Below are 19357 nucleotides of genomic sequence, written 5' to 3'. Positions count from 1 at the left end.
AGTGGGTGACGCCAAGCCCCCTTTTTTTTCCTGATATAATTTTAATACTGCTGCCTGTATGTAGGCTGTTATTGAAATTACCCCTCCCAGATGTCACAAGCACTTCCATTAAGAATAAAACCTCTTTCCCAACCTCTGGTTATGAAAGGGTTAAAAACTATACTGTGTGTATTTATAGTTCATATAGATTCCCAGGCTAAGATTAACTGCCTGTCTGGTTTTCACCATGTGAGGTCATTCATTATATACTTAAAAACATGTCTGTAATAAGTCACCATCCTGTGGACCGGTGAATTCCTAAACATATTCTTTTTTTTCTTTCTTTTTTTTCCTTTTCTCCCAATTTGGAATGCCCAATTCCCACTACTTAGTAGGTTCTTGTTGTGGCGCGGTTACTCACCTCAATCTGGGTGGCGGAGGACAAGTCTCAGTTGCCTCTGCTTCTCAATCCGCGCATCTTATCACGTGGCTCGCTGTGCATGACTCTGCGGAGACTCACAGCACGGGAGGCTCATGCTACTCTCCGCGATCCACACACAACTTACCACATGCCCCATTGAGAGCGAGAACCCCTAATTGCGACCATGAGGAGGTTACCCCATGTGACTCTACCCTCCCTAGCAACCGGGCCAATTTGGTTGCTTAGGAGACCTGGCTGGATTCATGCCCTGGATTCGAACTCGCGACTCCAGGGGTGGTATTCAGCATCAATACTCGCTGAGCTACCCAGGCCCCCCTACATATATGTATGACGTAGTGTAGTGTGGCGTGATGGGACTCTGTCCCCATAGCATTCATCGCAATGTCGAGTGAACCATAATCGAAAGGGAACGTCTCCGGTTACACATGTAAAGAGAACGAGACATTACAAAAGCTGGCCGCACTACTACAGTGTTTCGAGGTCCGAGCGATGCGTTCTTGTCGCTCATTCAGAAACATCTGAAGAAATTGTGATTTCGCAATGCTTATAGGCCAACTGCGCACCTAAAGGTGCGGGGCTTAATTACCATTACCAATCACAAGATTGCCATTATTGTATAAGGGCTTCAACAAGTCAGAGAAGGAATTCGCCATAGCGTTTATCACAATGTCTCGTTCCCTTCATCTCCGAGGTTACATGTGTAACCGGAAACGTTTTCTTTCTGTGTTGACACATTTCCAATTTGTATACTTCTGTGGGTGAAAGAGGAGTCATCAGTATCACTGATCTTTTTCCCAGAAGAGAAACAGACTTTGGACTACTATGGACTATCAGACATAGCTAACAGACTTGGACTAAAAAATGAAAACCAGTTTTGAGGGGATTTATTTTATTCTCACAAAATTAAAAAGTTATAAATATAGTCATTGAAATGTAAAGAATTAGATTAAACAAGTACATATGCAAAACATAGCTGTGAGAATACACAAAGTCTAAAATCACATATACCTTTTAAAGGGATAGTTCACCCAGAAATGAAAAACCTCAATTTACTCATCCTTATGCCTTCCCAGATGTGTGACTTTCTTCTGCTGAACACAAAAGATTAAGAAGAATATTTCAGCTCTGTTGATCGATACAATGAAAGTGAATGTATACCAAAATTCTGAAGCTCCAAAAAGCAAATAAAGGCAGCATAAGAAATCCATAAGTCTCCAGTGGTCAAATCTATATCTTTAGAAGCCATATGATAAATGTGTGTGAGAAACAGTGCAACATTTAAGCCCTTTTAAACAATAAATTCTCCTCCTGCCCAGTAGGTGGCGATATGCATGAAGAATGTTAATCGCCAGAAACAGAAGAATGTGAAAGTGGAGATTGATAGTAAAAAAGGACTTCAATATTGATCCGTTTCTAACCCACACTTATCAGATCGCTTCAAAAGACGTGGATTTAACCACAGGAGTCGTATGGATTACTTTTATGCTGCCTCAATCTGCTTTTGGAGCTTCAAAATACAGGCACCTATTCACTTGCATTTACTGATATTCTTCTATAATCTTTGTGTACAGCAGAAAAAAGAAAGTCATACACATCTGGGATGGCATGAAAGTGAATAAATTAGAGAATTTACATTTTGGGGTGAACTATTCCTTTAATACATTTGTCTAACACAAAGTCTTAAACTCTTCCTTCAGTCCTAGAGCAGCTATCAATGGGATCTAAAAGAGGGAGGAATATTCTTTTGCATTGCCATAATGGCAAAAATCACTGCAGCCCCTCCTGACAGGCACAGCCAATATAGCAAATTGAATGGTGATTCTGGAATGGGGCGGGTCTTCATTGGTTTAGCCACACGCTCCCATTGGGTAAGGATAGCCTGACGAGCACCCTTCCACTGCCCTGGTCCGCTTAACCGAAACTGGTAGGGTGTGCATGGACCAAACAAAACCCTTAAACCAACAGCAGTTTCTCTCAGGAGCAGCCAAGGAATGTTGGGACGGACACCCACTTCCTTTGCTATGCTGTCTAGATAAGGAATAAATTCCACTTGAAGGTCAGCCTGGTTGGGACAGTGGTGTCTGTAAAGAGACCATAGAGGAATGGTCAAATCAGCAAAGCAAATGTGAAGTGATTTAAGCAGATACATATTTAAAAATAGTAATTAAGTTAAAATCTATTTGAAAATATCATTAATGTTAAAAATAATTACTTCTTCAAATTTGCTCTGCTCACTTGCCCAATGATTTTGTACATTTTTTCTGCTGGAGGAAGATGGTTTAGCCCTTCAAGAACAGAAAGAGATTTAAAACAAAAGTTTTTGAAACAGTATCCTATGATTCTTTATAGAATGCTTTCAGTTGTTATTACTGACAACCCCATTGATCTTCTATATATAGACACTACACTCCCAAAAGCACATAGACAACACCTTCTAATTAGTGACTTTGTCTCTTTTTTTTCTTCTTTTTTTACCTGCGATGACCCTGGTGGCCCAGCGTGCCTGCAGTTCTACAGCTGGCATGATTGGCCCTTTGGTCTGGAACAGGCCCATGATGGCCAGTGTTGGGCACTCTAAAGATGGGGGAAAGACTCTTTTATAGAGGGGAAGTTTCCCATCAGGACCAGAGTATAAGGTGGCAGGAAGAAAAGGGAATGTATAATTATATCCAGTGCAGAAGATCACAGCATCAATCTTCTCAGCAGTCCCATCATCGAATACAACCGTTGAGCCTTGGAACTTTTGCACATTTGATTTCATCACCAGTCCTCCTACAAGAATACAACCTGGGAGGTCATCATTGACAACAGGACGGTCATCAAACATTCTGTAAATCCAGAATAAAAGAGGGGTACATTTTTAAATAAATTGGTGCATTAAATTAATTGCTTTATGTAAATTATGCTGCAATCCTTGGTTAGTAGTGAGACTTTGAATAGGTTTAGGATATCGTGTTTTGATGTAAAACGTTTTGTCAGTTACCTGAGCTTAGACTTTAGTCCATACAGTTTATGGTCATATTTCTGATTAAGGCCTCTTTCCCCGATCCAGTTGAGCAGACCTCGAGGCAGGAGGCGAGATATCAGGTCCCATATTCGTCTGATCATGATCATATCCAGAGGGAGTCCTCTACTGGACATGCGACCCATGACCCAGGCACCTTTACGGGTACTCAGGAATGTCTATAAAGGGAGTGAAAAAGAACCGGTTGACATGAAAAAATATGTGGAGAAACAAGGCAATAACCACCACATATCCAGATTGTGGTGTCCAGATATAATAGTTTAAACGCAGAAATGTGAAGCTTATTATTTTATACAAGCACTTACATGAATTCTTCCATTAATACTCATGCTTTATTTGAGCAGTAAAGTTGTTACTTTGTAATTTTAATAGTCATTTTAGGGTTTGTTGACATTACATCATCATGGGAACAAAGTAGTAAAACTGGATATAACTTTACACAGAAAAGTTTATTATGTGTTGTGGTTATACTTTTGAAACAGTGAGTATTTTTACGTTTACGAATTGGCCCCGTTTACTTCCATTGTAAGTGCCTCACTGAAACCCAGATTGTTTTTTTTTTTGTTTTGTTTTTTACTTATAGAAAAGGAGGGATAAATCGAAATTATTTTCTGGTAATCAACATTATACCACAAATACGGTAGATTGAGTTAAACTTTTATTGAACGCGGAATATTCCTTTAAGAATCAGCCATTGAAAAATCCAAACTGGTTGACCACTGATTGAATTATAAAAATAAAATAAAAGAAAAATGTCTTCAGTAACATTTACAATAAGGTTGTATTTGTTAACATTATTTGGGTAAATTTTAACAATTAATTCTTTTTCAGCACTTATTAATCCTGGATAACCACACTATCAACATATACTGAATATGTTTAAGGAAATTTCCGGGTTCAATACAAGGTAAGCTCAATTGGCAGGATCTGTGGCATAGTGTTGATTACCAAAAAATGTTGACTGGTTCCTTTTCACATATATAAGAACTTTGGGTTACATTAAATCACTTACAATGGAAGTGAATGGGGATAATCTGCAAACATGAAAATAGTCACTGTTGTATAGCCACGAGACAAACAATATGCATTTTAACATGATTTTAGTGTGATATAAATCACTTACTAAACTTTTCTGTGTAAAATTATCAAATTCTACAACTTCGTTGCCATGACAACGTGATGTTGTACACCCCAAAACCACAGTAAAAATGACAATTTAAACAAACTTCTCAAAATCAAATACACAACGTTTAACAGAAGAATGAAATATATATTTTTTTAATAATAATAATAAAAAAAAAACATTTTCGTTCACTCAAAACAATTATATATATATATATATATATATATATATATATATATATATATATATATATATATACTCTCATCATTTACTCACCCTCATGTCATCTCAGAACTGTGTATGGCTTTCATTCATCTGCAGAACACAAATGAAGATTTTTAGAAGAATATTTCAGCTCTGTAGATCCTCAATGAAAGTGAAGTGAATGGTGACCAAAACGTTAAAGCACCAAAAAGCACATAAAGGCAGCATAAAAGTAATCCATACGACTCCAGTGGTAAAATCCATGTCTTCAGAATCAGTATGAGGGGTGTGAGTGAGAAACAGATCAATATTAAAGTCCTTTTTTTACTGTCAATCTCCACTTTCACTTTCACATTATTTTTTGGTGATTTGCATTCTTCGTGCATATTGCCACCTACTGAGCAGGGAGGAGAATTTATGGAAAAAAAACGTACTTAATTTTAATCCGTTTCACACCCACACATCGTATCGCTTAAGAAGATATAGATTTAATCACTGGAGTCTTACGGACTACTTTTACGCTGCCTTTGTGCTTTTTGGAGCTATAAAATTTGTCACCATTCACTTGCATTGAGGACCTACAGAGCGGAGATATTCTTCTAAAAATCTTTGTGTTCAGCAGAAGGAAGAAAGTCATACACATCTGGGATGTCATGAGGGTGAGTAAATGAGAATTAACATTTTTGGGTGAACTATTCCTTTAAACCCTCCAAAAATTTGCCCTATTCACTTTCATTGTAATTGCCTCATTGTAACCTTGACTTTTTTTTTTTTTAACGAAAAGGAGGGATGAGTAGAAATTGTGGTATCAGCATTATTCCACAAATGCTGACGATTAAGCTAAACTTGTATTGGACCTTTAACATTAAAGCATTAGAAACTAACAAATGAACAATTGACTATAACATTAAGATTAATAATAATAAATAAATAATTATAAAAATATTGTTCATTGTTAGTTCATGACTCCTAAAGCATTTACTAAATTTAACTAATAGAACTTTATTGTAAAGTGTTACCAAATCTTTATGTTGATATCACCCGAGCAAGAGTAAACAAGACTGCATAGAGGTCAATTGATGGGACACTGTATCCATTGTATGTCATTGTTATGGAATGAGGCATGTTTGATATTAGGCTTAAAACTGCTTGCCTTCTCACACATTCTGCTGAGCTCCACTGCAATGTCCCCTCCAGAATTCCCAATCCCAATTATCACAACTCTCTTCCCACGGTAAGGATCAGGGTCCTTGTATTCCCAACTGTGGACAAATGTCCCTGGGAATGTATCAATACCTGTAGCAGACAAATTTACAATAAAAAGTAAGCAACACGGTCCATCTATATACGGTGACCCTAAAAAGAATTTGGACAATTAAGACACACACAAAGACACACACATCAAAATTATGCATGGCATTGCATTTGATAAAAATCAAATTAAGTGCTATTTATTTAAAAAATAAATCACAAGAGGGAGGTCACATGACGCCATGCAAGAAGCAGACGTGTGAACGACGAGCTCTGCGCACTTTGCTAAATTTTTAAATATTCTCATGTTATAATCTGGTGAAATTCAATACACCCAGTTACACATTTGCTCTTTGAGGTAAAACATGACAAAGAAGTCAAAATCATCGGGCTCTGGAGACATTAAAAGACACTTGCGTGTTCAGGATGAAAGCCCCGACAGGCCTTCAGACCGGAGACTCGATTTGGATGGCGCGGCAGGAGAAGAGATCCAGCGTCAGTTGTCCAGCATATCGGTGATGCTGATGAAGGTTCTTGCTGACTTGAAGGATCTCGCTGTAATACGTCGATCGATTACGGCGATGGAAATAAAATTCTCTGAGTTAGTTACAAGAGTGTCAGATGCTGAGAAACGAATCGATTTTCCGGAATCTTCGGAGAGGGAATTATCCGCTAATCCGCCCGGGACTAAAGTTGATCTGGAACATATTCTTGAAAAGCTTGAAGATCTTGAGAATAGAAGCCGCAGGAATAACGTCAGAATTGTTGGAATTCCTGAGCATGAGGAGGGCAGAGATATGGTGAAATTCCTAGACGAGCTCTTCCTGAATCTGCTCGACATAACAGGCCACAAGCTGGAAATCGAGTGAGCTCACAGAGTCCCTGCTCGGAGATCTGCTGAGGGAGACAGGCCCCAATCGATCCTGGCCAAATTTCTGAGGTCATCCGATAAAGATTTCGTGTTGCGCCAGGCGAGGAGCAAAGGAAAGCTTTCTTGGAGGAATCATAATATTTTCTTGTTCCCGGACTTTGCGAGTTCGACAAGAGAGAAACGTGATCGGTTCAAGGAATGCAAGAAACTCTTGCATCAGCGTAAGATCACTTTTGCATTGATGTTCCCGGCCAAACTGAAAATAGAAACGAAGGACGGTCGCAAAGTATGTACATGTCCCAATCAGGCAATGTCTTTTATAGACTCAGTGGGTGAGTAAACCATTGGATGTTTCTCATGTGAGTGGGTCGACTCCCTGTACTTTCTCTGGCTTTTGAGGAAGCTGGGCGTCATTTTGGTTTCTTTTTGCATTGGCTCTGCCTAGCGGCTGGAGTTTGTTTTGTGAATAACACTTTCCTTAAAGAAGCTTTTGCATTGACGGAAGATTACTTTTGCATGGAAGTTCCAGGCCAGTTTGAGAGTGGACACTACAGATGACCGCAAAATATCTACATGCTCACACAAAGGATGTCTTTTATAAAGTTGACGGATTGAGTAAGTCATGGTATATACTTTTATGCGGCCTCCGAGTGAATTGGCTTGACCATCTGGGGAACCGGGATGTCGGTTTTGTCTCTTTATGTGTTCGCTCCGCCTAGCGGCTGGAGCTTGTTCCGTTGAATAATACTCCCTTGGAAAAGCTGGGGATTAATCTGTTCATTCTTCGTGCTTATGCCTGTTGCTGGCTGGAGTTTGTTTTGTTGAGTATTTTTACGGGACACTGGAATGATTACATCATCCGCTGAACTCATAATGGCTGGCTCACTGAACATTCGTTTGTCTGTCCGAGGAATCTGAAGGGTTTTATATCAGCTGAAATTTGTTTTGTGGAGGATCACACCTTTAAAACAGTTCTGTGAATTAATCTACTTGTCCTTTGTGTTCATTCTTCCTTTTGGCTGGGGTTTATTTTACAAAGTATTTTCTGTTATGTAATTTTGCTTCACAAATTTGTGAGGCAAAATTGTGCAATCCTATGGCAAAGTTGCCATGGGGGCTCGTGGGCATTCATGGACCTTTTGAGTTTAGAGGGATTGTCGCTGGTTGGCACTCTCGTGTGCGGGGTTAATGCGCATGTTTTTCTTTTTTATGTTTGTTTTGTTCGGGGGGAAGTTCGGGGTTTGATTGTTTCACTAATGGAGAATGTGGTCTGTATAATCTTGTTTTTGACACACAGTTTATTTTTTTTATTATATCAATATGTCAGTTGTTAATATGAGTGTACTATCTCTCTCCACATGGAATGTGAATGGGTTGGGGCATCCCATAAAAAGAAGGAAGGTTATTTCTTTTCTTAAATGTAAGAAATATGATATAGTGTTTCTTTAAGAAACACACCTTTCTCCGCAGGAAGCAGAACATTTGGGAAGATATGGGGTGGAGATGTTTTTTTTAGTGCTGGCTCAAGTAAGAGTAGGGGAGTCATTATATTGATAAATAAACATTTACAATTCAAATGTCTCAAACAGATTAAAGATAAATTAGGAAGAGTCATTATTGTTTTAGCTGAAATTCAGGGGCAAAGGTTGATTTTGGCTAATATTTACGCACCTAATGCTAATGATCAGGGCTTTTTTATAGATCTTGAAGGGATGTTGCAAGCCGCTGGCACCCCTCATGATATAATATTGGGAGGAGACTTTAATCTTTTGATGGATTCAGTCCTTGATCATAGTGAAGCAAAAGTGTGTAAGCCCCCTAGAGCAACACTGACGCTTCACAGGATGTGTAAAAATCTTGGTCTTACAGATATTTGGAGACTTTTGAACCCATCTGGTAGGGACTATACATTTTTTTCATCAGTCCATAAGATTTATTCTAGAATAGATTTTTTTTTTATATCCAAGTCCCTCATTTGATCTGTTGTGGATTGCTCAATTGGAAACATTTTAGTCTCAGATCATGCCCTGGTGAGTTTAGAGGTGGTGCCACATACGGAGAAAAATAAATCATATAGTTGGCGCCTTAATGTGTCCCTTTTGCAAAATTCTGAATTCCAACAAATGTTAAAGACTGAAATCAATGTTTATATGGAGACCAACTGGTCCTCAGTATCCACTGTGGGCGTGGCTTGGGAGGCACTTAAGGCGGTTCTTAGGGGCCGGATCATACAGTATGCCTCATTTACCAAAAAATCAAAAGCACGAGAACTTGTGGAGTTGGAAGAAAATATTAAAAATGCAGAGGCATAGCTGAAGCGCCATTTGTCATCCAATGGCCTCAGAGAATTGACTCGATTGAAATACAGATATAATACTATTTTGTCACGGAAAGTGGAGTTTTGGTTATTCAGGGCAAGACAGTCATACTTTGAGTCAGGGGACAAAGCAGTAAAACTTTTGGCTAGATATATAAAGTAGAGAGACTCTTTTATTACCATTCCATCAGTGAAATCTGCTGGTGGTGAAATATTTACCTCGGCCACTGATATTTATAATGCTTTTAAAGAATTCTACTACTGATGAAGATATTAGAAACTTTGTGGAACCATTAGATCTCCCTAAACTGACGACTGAGCAAAAAAATACTCTTGATTCTGAGCTTGGTGAGGTTATTAAGGCCTTACCTACAGGTAAGGCTCCGGGGCCTGACGGCTTTGCCGCTGAGTTTTTCAAATCTTATGCTACAGAACTGGCTCCACTTTTGCTAGAAGTTTATACTGAATCATTAAAGAATGGACAGAAGCCCGGATCAGTCTGATTCTTAAAAAGGACAAAGATCCAAGCGAGTGTAAAAGTTACCATCCAATTTCCCTGATCCAGTTAGATGTAAAAATGTTGTCAAAAATTCTGGCTAATCGATTAAGTAAAGTTATGACATCTCTTATACATATAGATCAGTTGGGGTTTATTCGAGGTTATCAGCTCTTCTGATAACATCAGGCGTCTCATCAATATCATGTGGTCAGTAGTGAATGAACAATCTCCGGTCGATGCCATCTCACTTGACGCTGAAAAGGCATTTGATATGGTAGAATGGGATTATCTTTTTAAGGTTTTGGAAATATACGGGTTCGGAAGTACGTTTATTGGATGGATTAAGTTACTTTATAGACACCCACTAGCGGTGGTACAAACAAATGAATTAATTTCAGATTATTTTACTCTGGATAGGGGCACCCAGCAGGGTTGCCCTCTTTCCCCATTATTGTTCTGTCTTGCCCTGGAACCATTAGCAACTGCGATAAGAAAGGAGGATGATTTTCCAGGGGTGGTGGCGGGAGGTATGGCGCATAAAATCTTGCTTTATGCAGATTATATTTTATTATTTGTCTCTGACCCCAGTAGATCTATGCCTTGCCTCCACAGAATTATTAATTCCTTTTCTAAGTTTTCAGGATATAGAGTCAATTGGTCTAAATCCGAAGCTTTGGCTCTGACAGCGTACTGCCCAGAAACGGCTTTCCACCCGGGTGCTTTCCAGTGGCCCAAACAGGGCATTAAGTATTTGGGTATTTTATTTCCAGCAAATTTGTGTGATTTAGTTACAGTTAATTTTGACCCCTTAATAAAACGGTTTTCAAGCGATGTGGGCAGGTGGGCTTCATTACATTTATCTATGATTGGGAAGGTTAATGTTATTAAAATGAATTGAATTCCAAAATTCAATTACTTACTGCAGCCTCTCCCTGTAGATGTCCCCCTCTCTTATTTCAAGTAATTTGATAGCATAGCGAAGTCCTTCATTTGGAATGGTAAGCGTCCCAAATTACATTTCAATAAGTTACATAGGCCAACTGACAAAGGTGGGCTAGGCCTACCCAAGATTTTATTTTATTATTATTCATTCGGTCTCAGACATTTGGCTCATTGGTCGCTTCCACCTGAGAGAGCCCCTCCCTGGTTCTGTATAGAACAGGAAGTTCTTGCCCCTATTTCGCCACTGCAGAGCCTTTCTATCAAATTAATCGGAGAAGCTAAGTTACATCCCGTTATCTCGCACTTGAACTTGGTATGCACAAAAGGGTCCAGACTGTTTAATTCTGACATTTATTCATTGGATATTGATTCTGTATATGTGTGTTCTGCTATTTAATGGTTGAATCAATAAAAAATGTTAATCACAAAAAATAAATAAATAAATCACAAGAGATCACTTACTATATTTTCATGATTTACATGATTTAATGATGTAGTGATATGCGACAGATTATAGTGATATATCAGGTGTGCACCTGGGAAGGCTGAGAGTGGGGTGATGGGTTGTGTGAAGAGCCCTGCACACACGAGCACACCATCAAAAACATGCGTCTCCTCTCGTCCATTTCTGTGTGCGGTCACCACCACCCACTGACCAGAGTCAGAGAAATCAGGCCTCTGCCTCACACTGCAGACTGTGGTCTGAAACAGATACAAACACAGAGCTTAAATGTTGCATGTCATTATAATAAGATGGTTCTTATAATCAAACACCATGGTAGTACACCTGTGTGAACTTGAGGATAATTGACTTCATACATCCAATAAAATCACCTTGAACCAGTAGGTTAAAATTAAATACAACAAAAGTGAAAGTCTAGCATTTGTTTGCGGATGACACTTGGTTGGTCATATTGTTATTTTATGCATTAAAATTCATACATTAAGTATGACTTAAGTCAAGTGTCCAAATAGTTATTGGAGCCACTGTGACAGACAATGTATGCATAAACAGAGGATTAGGTTATGGTGATAACCTGGAAGTGAATGTATTTGAACAGGTTAAAGTGCTCGGCGTAGAGTTTTAAGTACTGCAGGACCAGGGAGTTGTGCATGTAGTTTGGGTAATGATCTGGCACAGGAAAATCACTGTAGCACATCATCTCTTTTGAAGTATTCACTGTGAGTGAACGATAAATGCTGGAACGCTCTGTCTCTGGTTTTTCCTGGGAAAGTAGTGAAGGACACTGTTAAATCGTTCATAGGAGTACAGCTACAAATCACAACCAGCCTATTAATGTTGTATAAAGGAATGGTTCACCCAGAAACAAATAAATATGTGTCATTAACCAACCATCATTGGAATCATTGAAGAATAGAAAGCTTCCGCTAACCATGACACATCCCGGATCCGTCTGATTCTTAAAAAGGACAAAGATCCAAGCGAGTGTAAGAGTTACCATCCAATTTCCCTGATCCAGCAAAATTTTGTCAAAAATTCTGGCTAACCAATTAAGTAAAGTTGTGACATCTCTTATACATACAGATGAGGTGATGTTCATTCAGGGCCGCAGCTCTTCTGATAACATTATGCGTTTCATCAATGTGGTCAGTGGTGAATGATCAGACTCCAGTCACTGCCATCTCACTTGATGCCGAAAAGGCGTTTGATATGGTAGAATGGGATTATCCTTTTAACATTTTGGAAATGTACAGGTTCGGGAGTACTTTTATTGTTACTTTATAGAACCACTAGCAGCATAAGAAAGGAAGAAGGTTTTTTCAGGGGTGGTGGCGGGAGGTGTGGCGCATAAGCTTCTGCTTTACACAGATTATATTTTATTATTCGTCTCTGACCCTACTAGATCTATGCCTTGCCTCTCCAGGATTATTAATTCCTTTCTAAATTCTCAGCATACAGAGTTAATTGGTCTAAACCCGAAGCTTTGGCTCTGACAGCATACTGCCCAGTAATGGCTTTTCAACCTGGTGCCTTCCAGTGGCCCAAACAGGGCATTAAGTATTTGGGCATTTTATTCCCAGCAAATTTGTGTGATTGAGCGATGTGGGCAGGTGGGCTTCATTACATTTCTCTACAACCCCAATTCCAAAAAAGTTGGGACAGTATGAAAATGGTTAATAAAAACAAAATGGAGTGATTTGTAAATTATATTCACCCTTTGCTATATTGAAAGTACTACAACTACACATTATATGATGTTTTACCTTGTGAATTTTATTGTTTGTTTTTTTGGAAAATGTACAGTAAGTTTAATTCAGATGATTGCAACACGCTCCAAAAAAGTTGGGACAGGGGCAATTTAAGACTAATAACAATTTGACGAGTTGAAATAACAAGGCGATGTGAAACAGGAGATGTTAAACAGGTGAGGAAATTGTGTCATAATACTGTATACTGTATAAGGAGACTCCAAAAACATTAAAAAAACTATCCAAAAAATTAGTTCTATCAAACTAATCTGAGAAGTTAAGTTATACCACGTTATCTTGCATTTGCACTCGGTATGGACAAAAGTGTCCAGAGTGTTTAATTTGGACATTTATTTAAATGTTGCCTCAAGCATATGGCTGAACCCTAAATTACGTGTTAATAAGTGCCCTTTCTGTTGGTCAGAGTGGATTGTGAGGGAGGTTAATACACTCGGTGACCTATATGAGAGCAGAGTGTTGCGATCTTTTGAGAATTGGGTTCATCATTTTGTGATTCCCAGATCTCAGTTTTATAGGTATTTACAGCTGCGCCACCTGCTCTGTATTGTTTTTGGGAGTAGCACACACACCCCTAAAGTGGCAGATACATTGGGAGAGGTGATTACTGCTTTTGAAAAAGGTCATGAGGCATTAGTGTATTACTCCCTGCTATTTCAGAGTCTGGGGGATGGAGCTTTAACTTTTATCAAGAGAATTAAACTTGGTATTAGTGGAGGGAGTGTGGGCTAGGATTCTAAAAAACGTCAAGTCTGTATCTAGAGATGCAAGGGTGCACCTTATGCAATTCAAGATTTTACATAGATTCTGTTGGACCCCCTCTAGATTGTATAGGCTTGGTCTTAAAGACACATCCACCTGCTGGCGAAGCCAATCAGAAGATGGAGACACAACCCATGTCTTTTAGGGGTGTGTTAAGATCCAAGATTTTGGTTGAAGGTTCAGAGTTATTTGTGTGATGTTTTGGGCACTCAAATTTTACTTTGCCCCAGACTTTGTATTTTGGGTGATGGGGTGGTCATAAATTTGGGGGACAAATATATAAAAAAATTGGGTTCTGACTAGTATTATGATATGCAGACAAATTATTTTAAGGGGATGGAAGTCGGACGGAGTACCACCATTTCCGGAGTGGTGTGCGGAGATGGGGAGGGTGGCAGCTTTTGAGGAGATGGCAGGTAGAAGGCTGGGGTTTGGGGACTTGTTTTTCAGAAAGTGGGGTAGGTATTGTATTTGGCAGTTTTGGGGGACTCTCGGGGAAGGGATGGGATTTTAAAAAAAAAAAAAATTTTATTTTGTGTGTGGATTATTTTATGTGACCACAGGGGTGTTCGTTGGGATTAGGGTGGGGTTGTGTTTGGGGAGGAATATTAGTGGGTGTTAAAAGTTAAATGTTGATTTGGTGTGTATGTGTTGTGCTTTTCTCTGTTGTGTTTTTTCTTTGAATCAATAAAAAAAAAAAAAAAAAAAAAAAAAAAAACAACCATCATTCAGTTCCAAATACCAGTTTCAGATTTTTCCGTGGAACACAAGGGGAGATGTTTTGCAGGAGGTCCTGGCTGCGATTTTCCATAGAATTACAGTAAATGGGTACTGGGTTTGTTAAATAAAAAAACAAAAAGACAAATTAGGGCTGCCATATCAATTTTTTTTTTTTTATATCAAATTACAGGATAGGATGATTAATCAAACTAAATCCCATTCACTCAAATATAATTAAGATTTACACATTTAATGTCAAAATCCCATAAAATTGAATTGAGTAATCCTTTTTTTTTTTTTTTTAAACTAAAAGGACATTTTATGAAATTTAAAAGTGTAAATCTTAAAAATAAGGCAAAATATTTTTTGCGTTGAATTGCATATATATCGATATTTGCTTCGGAAACAGAATGAAGGAGCCAATTAAAGGCATTGTTCAGCAGAAGACAGACATCCACATCTGGGATGGCATGAGGGTGAGTAAATAGAGCTATGGTGGAGTGGACTATTTTCAGTGAAAATGTTTAATTTTGGTCTATTTTCTACAGAAAACTATCGAATGTCTTCAGAAGACTTGGAATACAGCACAACCCATATAGACCACTTTCATGGTAGTTTTATGGTGCTTTGTCATGTTTTGAGCTCAGCAACCCCAGTGCACATTCACTTTCATTGTATAGAAAAGAGCAGCATGAACATTCTGCTAAATATCCCCCTTTTTTTTTGTTCCATGGAATTATAAAAACATAGTTTTGGAAGGATATGAGGGTGAGACAGAATTTTTATTTTGGGTGAACTATTCCTTTAATATCAGTTGTGCATGTATTCACTTCATTGACTTTAAGCAAATCTTGACCTTAAAATACCAAAGTCCTCCAATGTCATCACTGCTCTCAAAACACATTGGCTCCAATCCTTCATCCAAGCAGCATTTGATGGAAACCAGTCCAGAGCTCCCAGCTCCAATCACAGCAACACGCTTAGCCATGCTGCACGTCAGTCTAGACAAGGAATGGTCATATACAGAAATGAAAAGGTCATGTGAATGTTGTTCAGTTTTTAATAGTTAGAGCACAGTGTACAGTCCCATGAAACTTTGAAGCTCCAAAAAGTATATAAATGCAGCATAAGAGTAATCCATATGACTTTAGTGGTTTAATCCATGTCTTTTGAAGTGATCCAATCAGTTTTGGGTGAGAACAGTCTAAAACCAAAAATCATTTAGAACGCTTCAGAAGACATGGATTAAACCAAAATATAACTCCTTTTTCAATGTAAATCTTGACATCAACAGTCTCCTGGGCAATCAAGATTTCAAGCTTCATTACACTTCCTAGCACCATCTAGCGCTCTGCACATGTGTCAAGCACTATAGGAAGTGTAATCGAGCTTCAAATCATGATCGTGCCAAGAGACTGCAATGGCCAGATTTACAGTGGAAAAGTTATATTTTAGACTGTTCTCACCCAAAACTGATTGGATCACTTCAAAAGACATGGATTAAACCACTAGAGTCATATGGATTACTTTTATGCTGCATTTATATCCTTTTTGGAGCTTCAAAGTTTCTGTCACCATTCACTTGCATTGTATGGACCTACAGAGCTGAGACAGTCCTCTAAAAATCTTGTTTGTGTTCAACAGAGGAAAGAAAGTCATACATATCTTGCATGATGGCATGAAGGTGAGTAAATAATGAAAGAATTTTCATTTTAGGGTGAACTATCCCTTTAAATTATGAAGGTGAAAGGGTTTTAGCTGGTGGGCTGATGCAAGGTGTGATGTACTGTAAATTGTAGGTTTACCACTTTGCCCCAGAGTCATTTGACTTAAAGGTGCAGTATGTAAGATTAAGAAACCCTTGTTATTAATGACACCTGTGGCTGTTAAATGAACTGCAGTCAGCTACCTGTTGCTCGTGCTCGCGCACACACTCCATAGGGATGCAAGCATCGGCCAAAACAATGTCGTAACATACAAAGAGACTGAATGTGATCCACCAGTATTATGCTGACAGATGAGGTAGCATGATTAAAATTACACAGTTATGATTGTTTTACTATAAACTTTGAGACTAAACTAAAACTACTTATCAGCTAACATAGTATACTGATACACACATACAGATACATACTACCGAACTATACCAGACAGTTTACTGTTGCACTGTTATGTTATGTTGCACTATTGTATGTTTTGTATGTCATATGTTGTACTACGATCAAGAAACCAGCGTTTTTAATTACATTTATTCTGTATACCTGACTTTTAGCATAAAGAGAATATCGTTGAAATTATTTGAAAGTTACGAAGCAAGGTAGCTTGCAATTAATCAGCGTTAGCAAGCAAGATCAAGTTAGCTAAAATTACACAGATCAATCCTAATGGCACTATATTTCACATGCTTTTGTAAGTTATGTAAGCTTTCCTGTCCAATAAGAAGAACGGCAATTCAGGGTCTGTTTTGATTCCCAAAACTGGTTTTGATCCCCAAAATTGAACGAAGGTCCCTCCAGGGATCAAATGCCCTGCCGATGTTCACTCTAGTCTTCGCTCGACCACGATCACATTCCCGCTTAGCCAGACGGGATTCAGTAGATAAATGCTTTTTTTGTTGTTGTTGTTTTGGCTTACTCTGAGTTTGTGTAGGAGTCGGTGTTGTGCTGGGAGCCGGACGTTTGCTGGATTCCATCTCTAAGATAACGTTACCTAGCGTTGCAGACTGTCTGTTGATGCTGTTGAATAGCGGAAGAGAAGCAATTACTGAGGCAAGGCTCTCGGGAGCGCGCATAAACGTCACATCCTTTGGATTTTCCCGGCAAAAGCGACCCGCTCCCTTCGCGTGAAAATCAGTCTACAGGCTTTAATAGGCAACCTAGGGAGTCCGGGAAGGGCTCATTTTTTAAGTTGCTTTACAAGCCGTTCACACATTGGCAAAAAAAAAAAAAAAAAAAAGGCGAATATTACATGAAAATTGTTACATATTGCACCTTTAAAGTGCACTCAGTCATTTTCTGAAGTATGTCGAAGTGGCTTACATTGGCTAACACTGACCCCTAGTGGCCTGGATGCCACATATTTCAAACAACTTAGTTTTCGGTTCCCAATGCCATTGTAGAAATTCGCTATGCACAGTTAACCAGGATTAATTTAATTCATAAATGAAAGTGTCTGAAAAATGATAGCAGTTTTTTTTTTTTTTTTTTTTATTAGACCACAGTATTTTTGAATGGCGAGCTTTTATATTTGAGTGTGAAAAATTGCAAGCGGCAGCCCAAAAATGCACCAAGATTAACCAGTTAAACAATTTAGGCAAAAATCAATGTCTGAGAGGAAATCAGCTGTTTGGCGATTAATTAGATAATTTTTTAAATACATATTTTTTTTCAATATTCATTTGTTCAATTTCAATTTTTGTCAAATGCCATTTGCATTTGTGTGAGATGATAATTGTGGAAAGGACAGATAAATCCGGGACTGAAAGGGATGGACAACATTCATTAGAAGCCCTTGTTTTTTTGTCATTATCATAATGAAACTTAGTATGTATGATAGTATGTTGACCATGACCTCACCTGATCATGCTTTATCTTTCACCATAGACTGTTTTGTTTAAAGCCTCTTCATACCTGTAAATGGAATATTAATATAGTGTCCTGCAAATGAAACTTTCTGTTAAATTTACTCTTAAATATGAATTTGAAAACCACAAGACAGTCTTAAAGTGTAGTATAGTTTGCAGTGTAAGTCTTAAATTTGACCAACAGAGGTCACTGCAGCATTATTTCGCCACCAAAACCACTGAGCGACACCATTTCCAAATTAAACACCTCATCTACATTCAGATCCTCTATTATGAAACGAAATTACCAAATGTATCATGAACTGACTTAAGATGATCCATTAGCCTCAAAAGCTCCATTACTCATGATAGTTTTATACCACTAGTTGTAACAAAGCAATAAAAAATGGCAATCCAAAAGTTAACCTAAAAGCTGTTATCACACAAACTGATCTACATGCTTGGTAAGAACAATAGATGTCGGTGTACTTCTGTCTAGTCTATCACACAGCATTTAATGTGCTCTGTTCCCATGAACACATTTTGAAACATGATATGGGACCTGTCAGAACATGATTTATACACCAAAACAGGCTAGTAAACAAATGTTTTGGCACAAGCTGGAATGTTTCAAAGGAGGAAAAGTTGACAGTATAGTTTGAAACATACATTCATAAAAGAATAATTTTTCCCTATGATGTACATTTTTAATATCCTGTTCTCACTACATTCCAAAACCACATTAAGGGTTTGGTTGGTTGTTCGAAAACAGTTTTAAGTGTCTTTGTCTAGCTACATATTGACCTCAACTCAGAGCCATTCCTAAAACTGCCTCAGAAAGGCATTTCAAATGGTCTATTTCACTAAAGTCTTGTCTTTCAAGTAAGATTACTGCAAAAAATATTAAACTTAATTAAAAAGGTGGCTCTTGTAACAGGTTGTAAAGGCTATTTAGTCATTTATTTCTCAGGGTACTTCTGTTACACAACTTAAAAGGGATATTTCACCCATAAATGAAAAGTCTCTCATCCTTTACTCACTCTTATGGCATCCCAGATGTGTATGACTTGCTTTCTTTTGCTGAACACAAACGAAGACTTTTAGAAGAATATCTCAGTGCAAGTGAATGGTGACCAGATCGTTGAAGCTCCAAAAATCACATAAAGGCAGCAAAAAAGTAATCCATAAGACTCCAGTGGTTTAATCCGTCTTCTTAAGGTGCAGCCACATTAACCTTTGCACAGCGTAATTCCGTGGGCAAAGAAGGCGTGTGCAACTACCAAATAATTGCCAAACAGCCTCTTTTTAATGCTGCAATTTATACTCTGAGAGAGTGATGTTAAAAAGAAACACAGCACTAAAATGATTTCCTTGACTATTGTGTATATTCAGTGTAGCTGTGTACGAAGCAACGCTCACACAGAGGTCACT

The 19357-nt window shown here is 38.3% G+C and overlaps 1 protein-coding gene across 3 annotated transcripts; it reads right to left on the bottom strand.

The window, feature by feature from the left end:
• Positions 1-1308: 1308 nt before the first annotated feature.
• Positions 1309-19155, bottom strand: si:dkey-239i20.4. Of its 3 annotated transcripts, XM_051645630.1 has the most exons (10): positions 18967-19155; positions 17940-17993; positions 15221-15365; positions 11691-11879; positions 11190-11355; positions 5927-6069; positions 3405-3604; positions 2897-3249; positions 2634-2706; positions 1309-2502 (listed from the first exon to the last, which is right to left on the bottom strand). In XM_051645630.1, exons 2-10 carry the CDS (start codon positions 17945-17947, stop codon positions 2133-2135), a joined length of 1647 nt encoding a protein of 548 aa, XP_051501590.1. In that variant the 5' UTR covers positions 17948-17993; positions 18967-19155; the 3' UTR covers positions 1309-2132. The 3 variants fall into 3 exon arrangements, with proteins under 3 accessions (XP_051501590.1, XP_051501591.1, XP_051501592.1); XM_051645631.1 differs by lacking the exons at positions 17940-17993; positions 18967-19155 and adding an exon at positions 16999-17115; XM_051645632.1 differs by lacking the exons at positions 17940-17993; positions 18967-19155 and having other exon boundaries at positions 15231-15314.
• Between the last annotated feature and the right edge of the window lie 202 nt (positions 19156-19357).

Source organism: Myxocyprinus asiaticus, chromosome 19 (genome assembly GCF_019703515.2).
Source record: "Myxocyprinus asiaticus isolate MX2 ecotype Aquarium Trade chromosome 19, UBuf_Myxa_2, whole genome shotgun sequence".
Taxonomy (NCBI): Eukaryota; Metazoa; Chordata; class Actinopteri; order Cypriniformes; family Catostomidae; genus Myxocyprinus; species Myxocyprinus asiaticus.
Note: the sequence above shows the minus strand (reverse complement) of the source record. Positions and strands in the feature narration are given on the sequence as shown.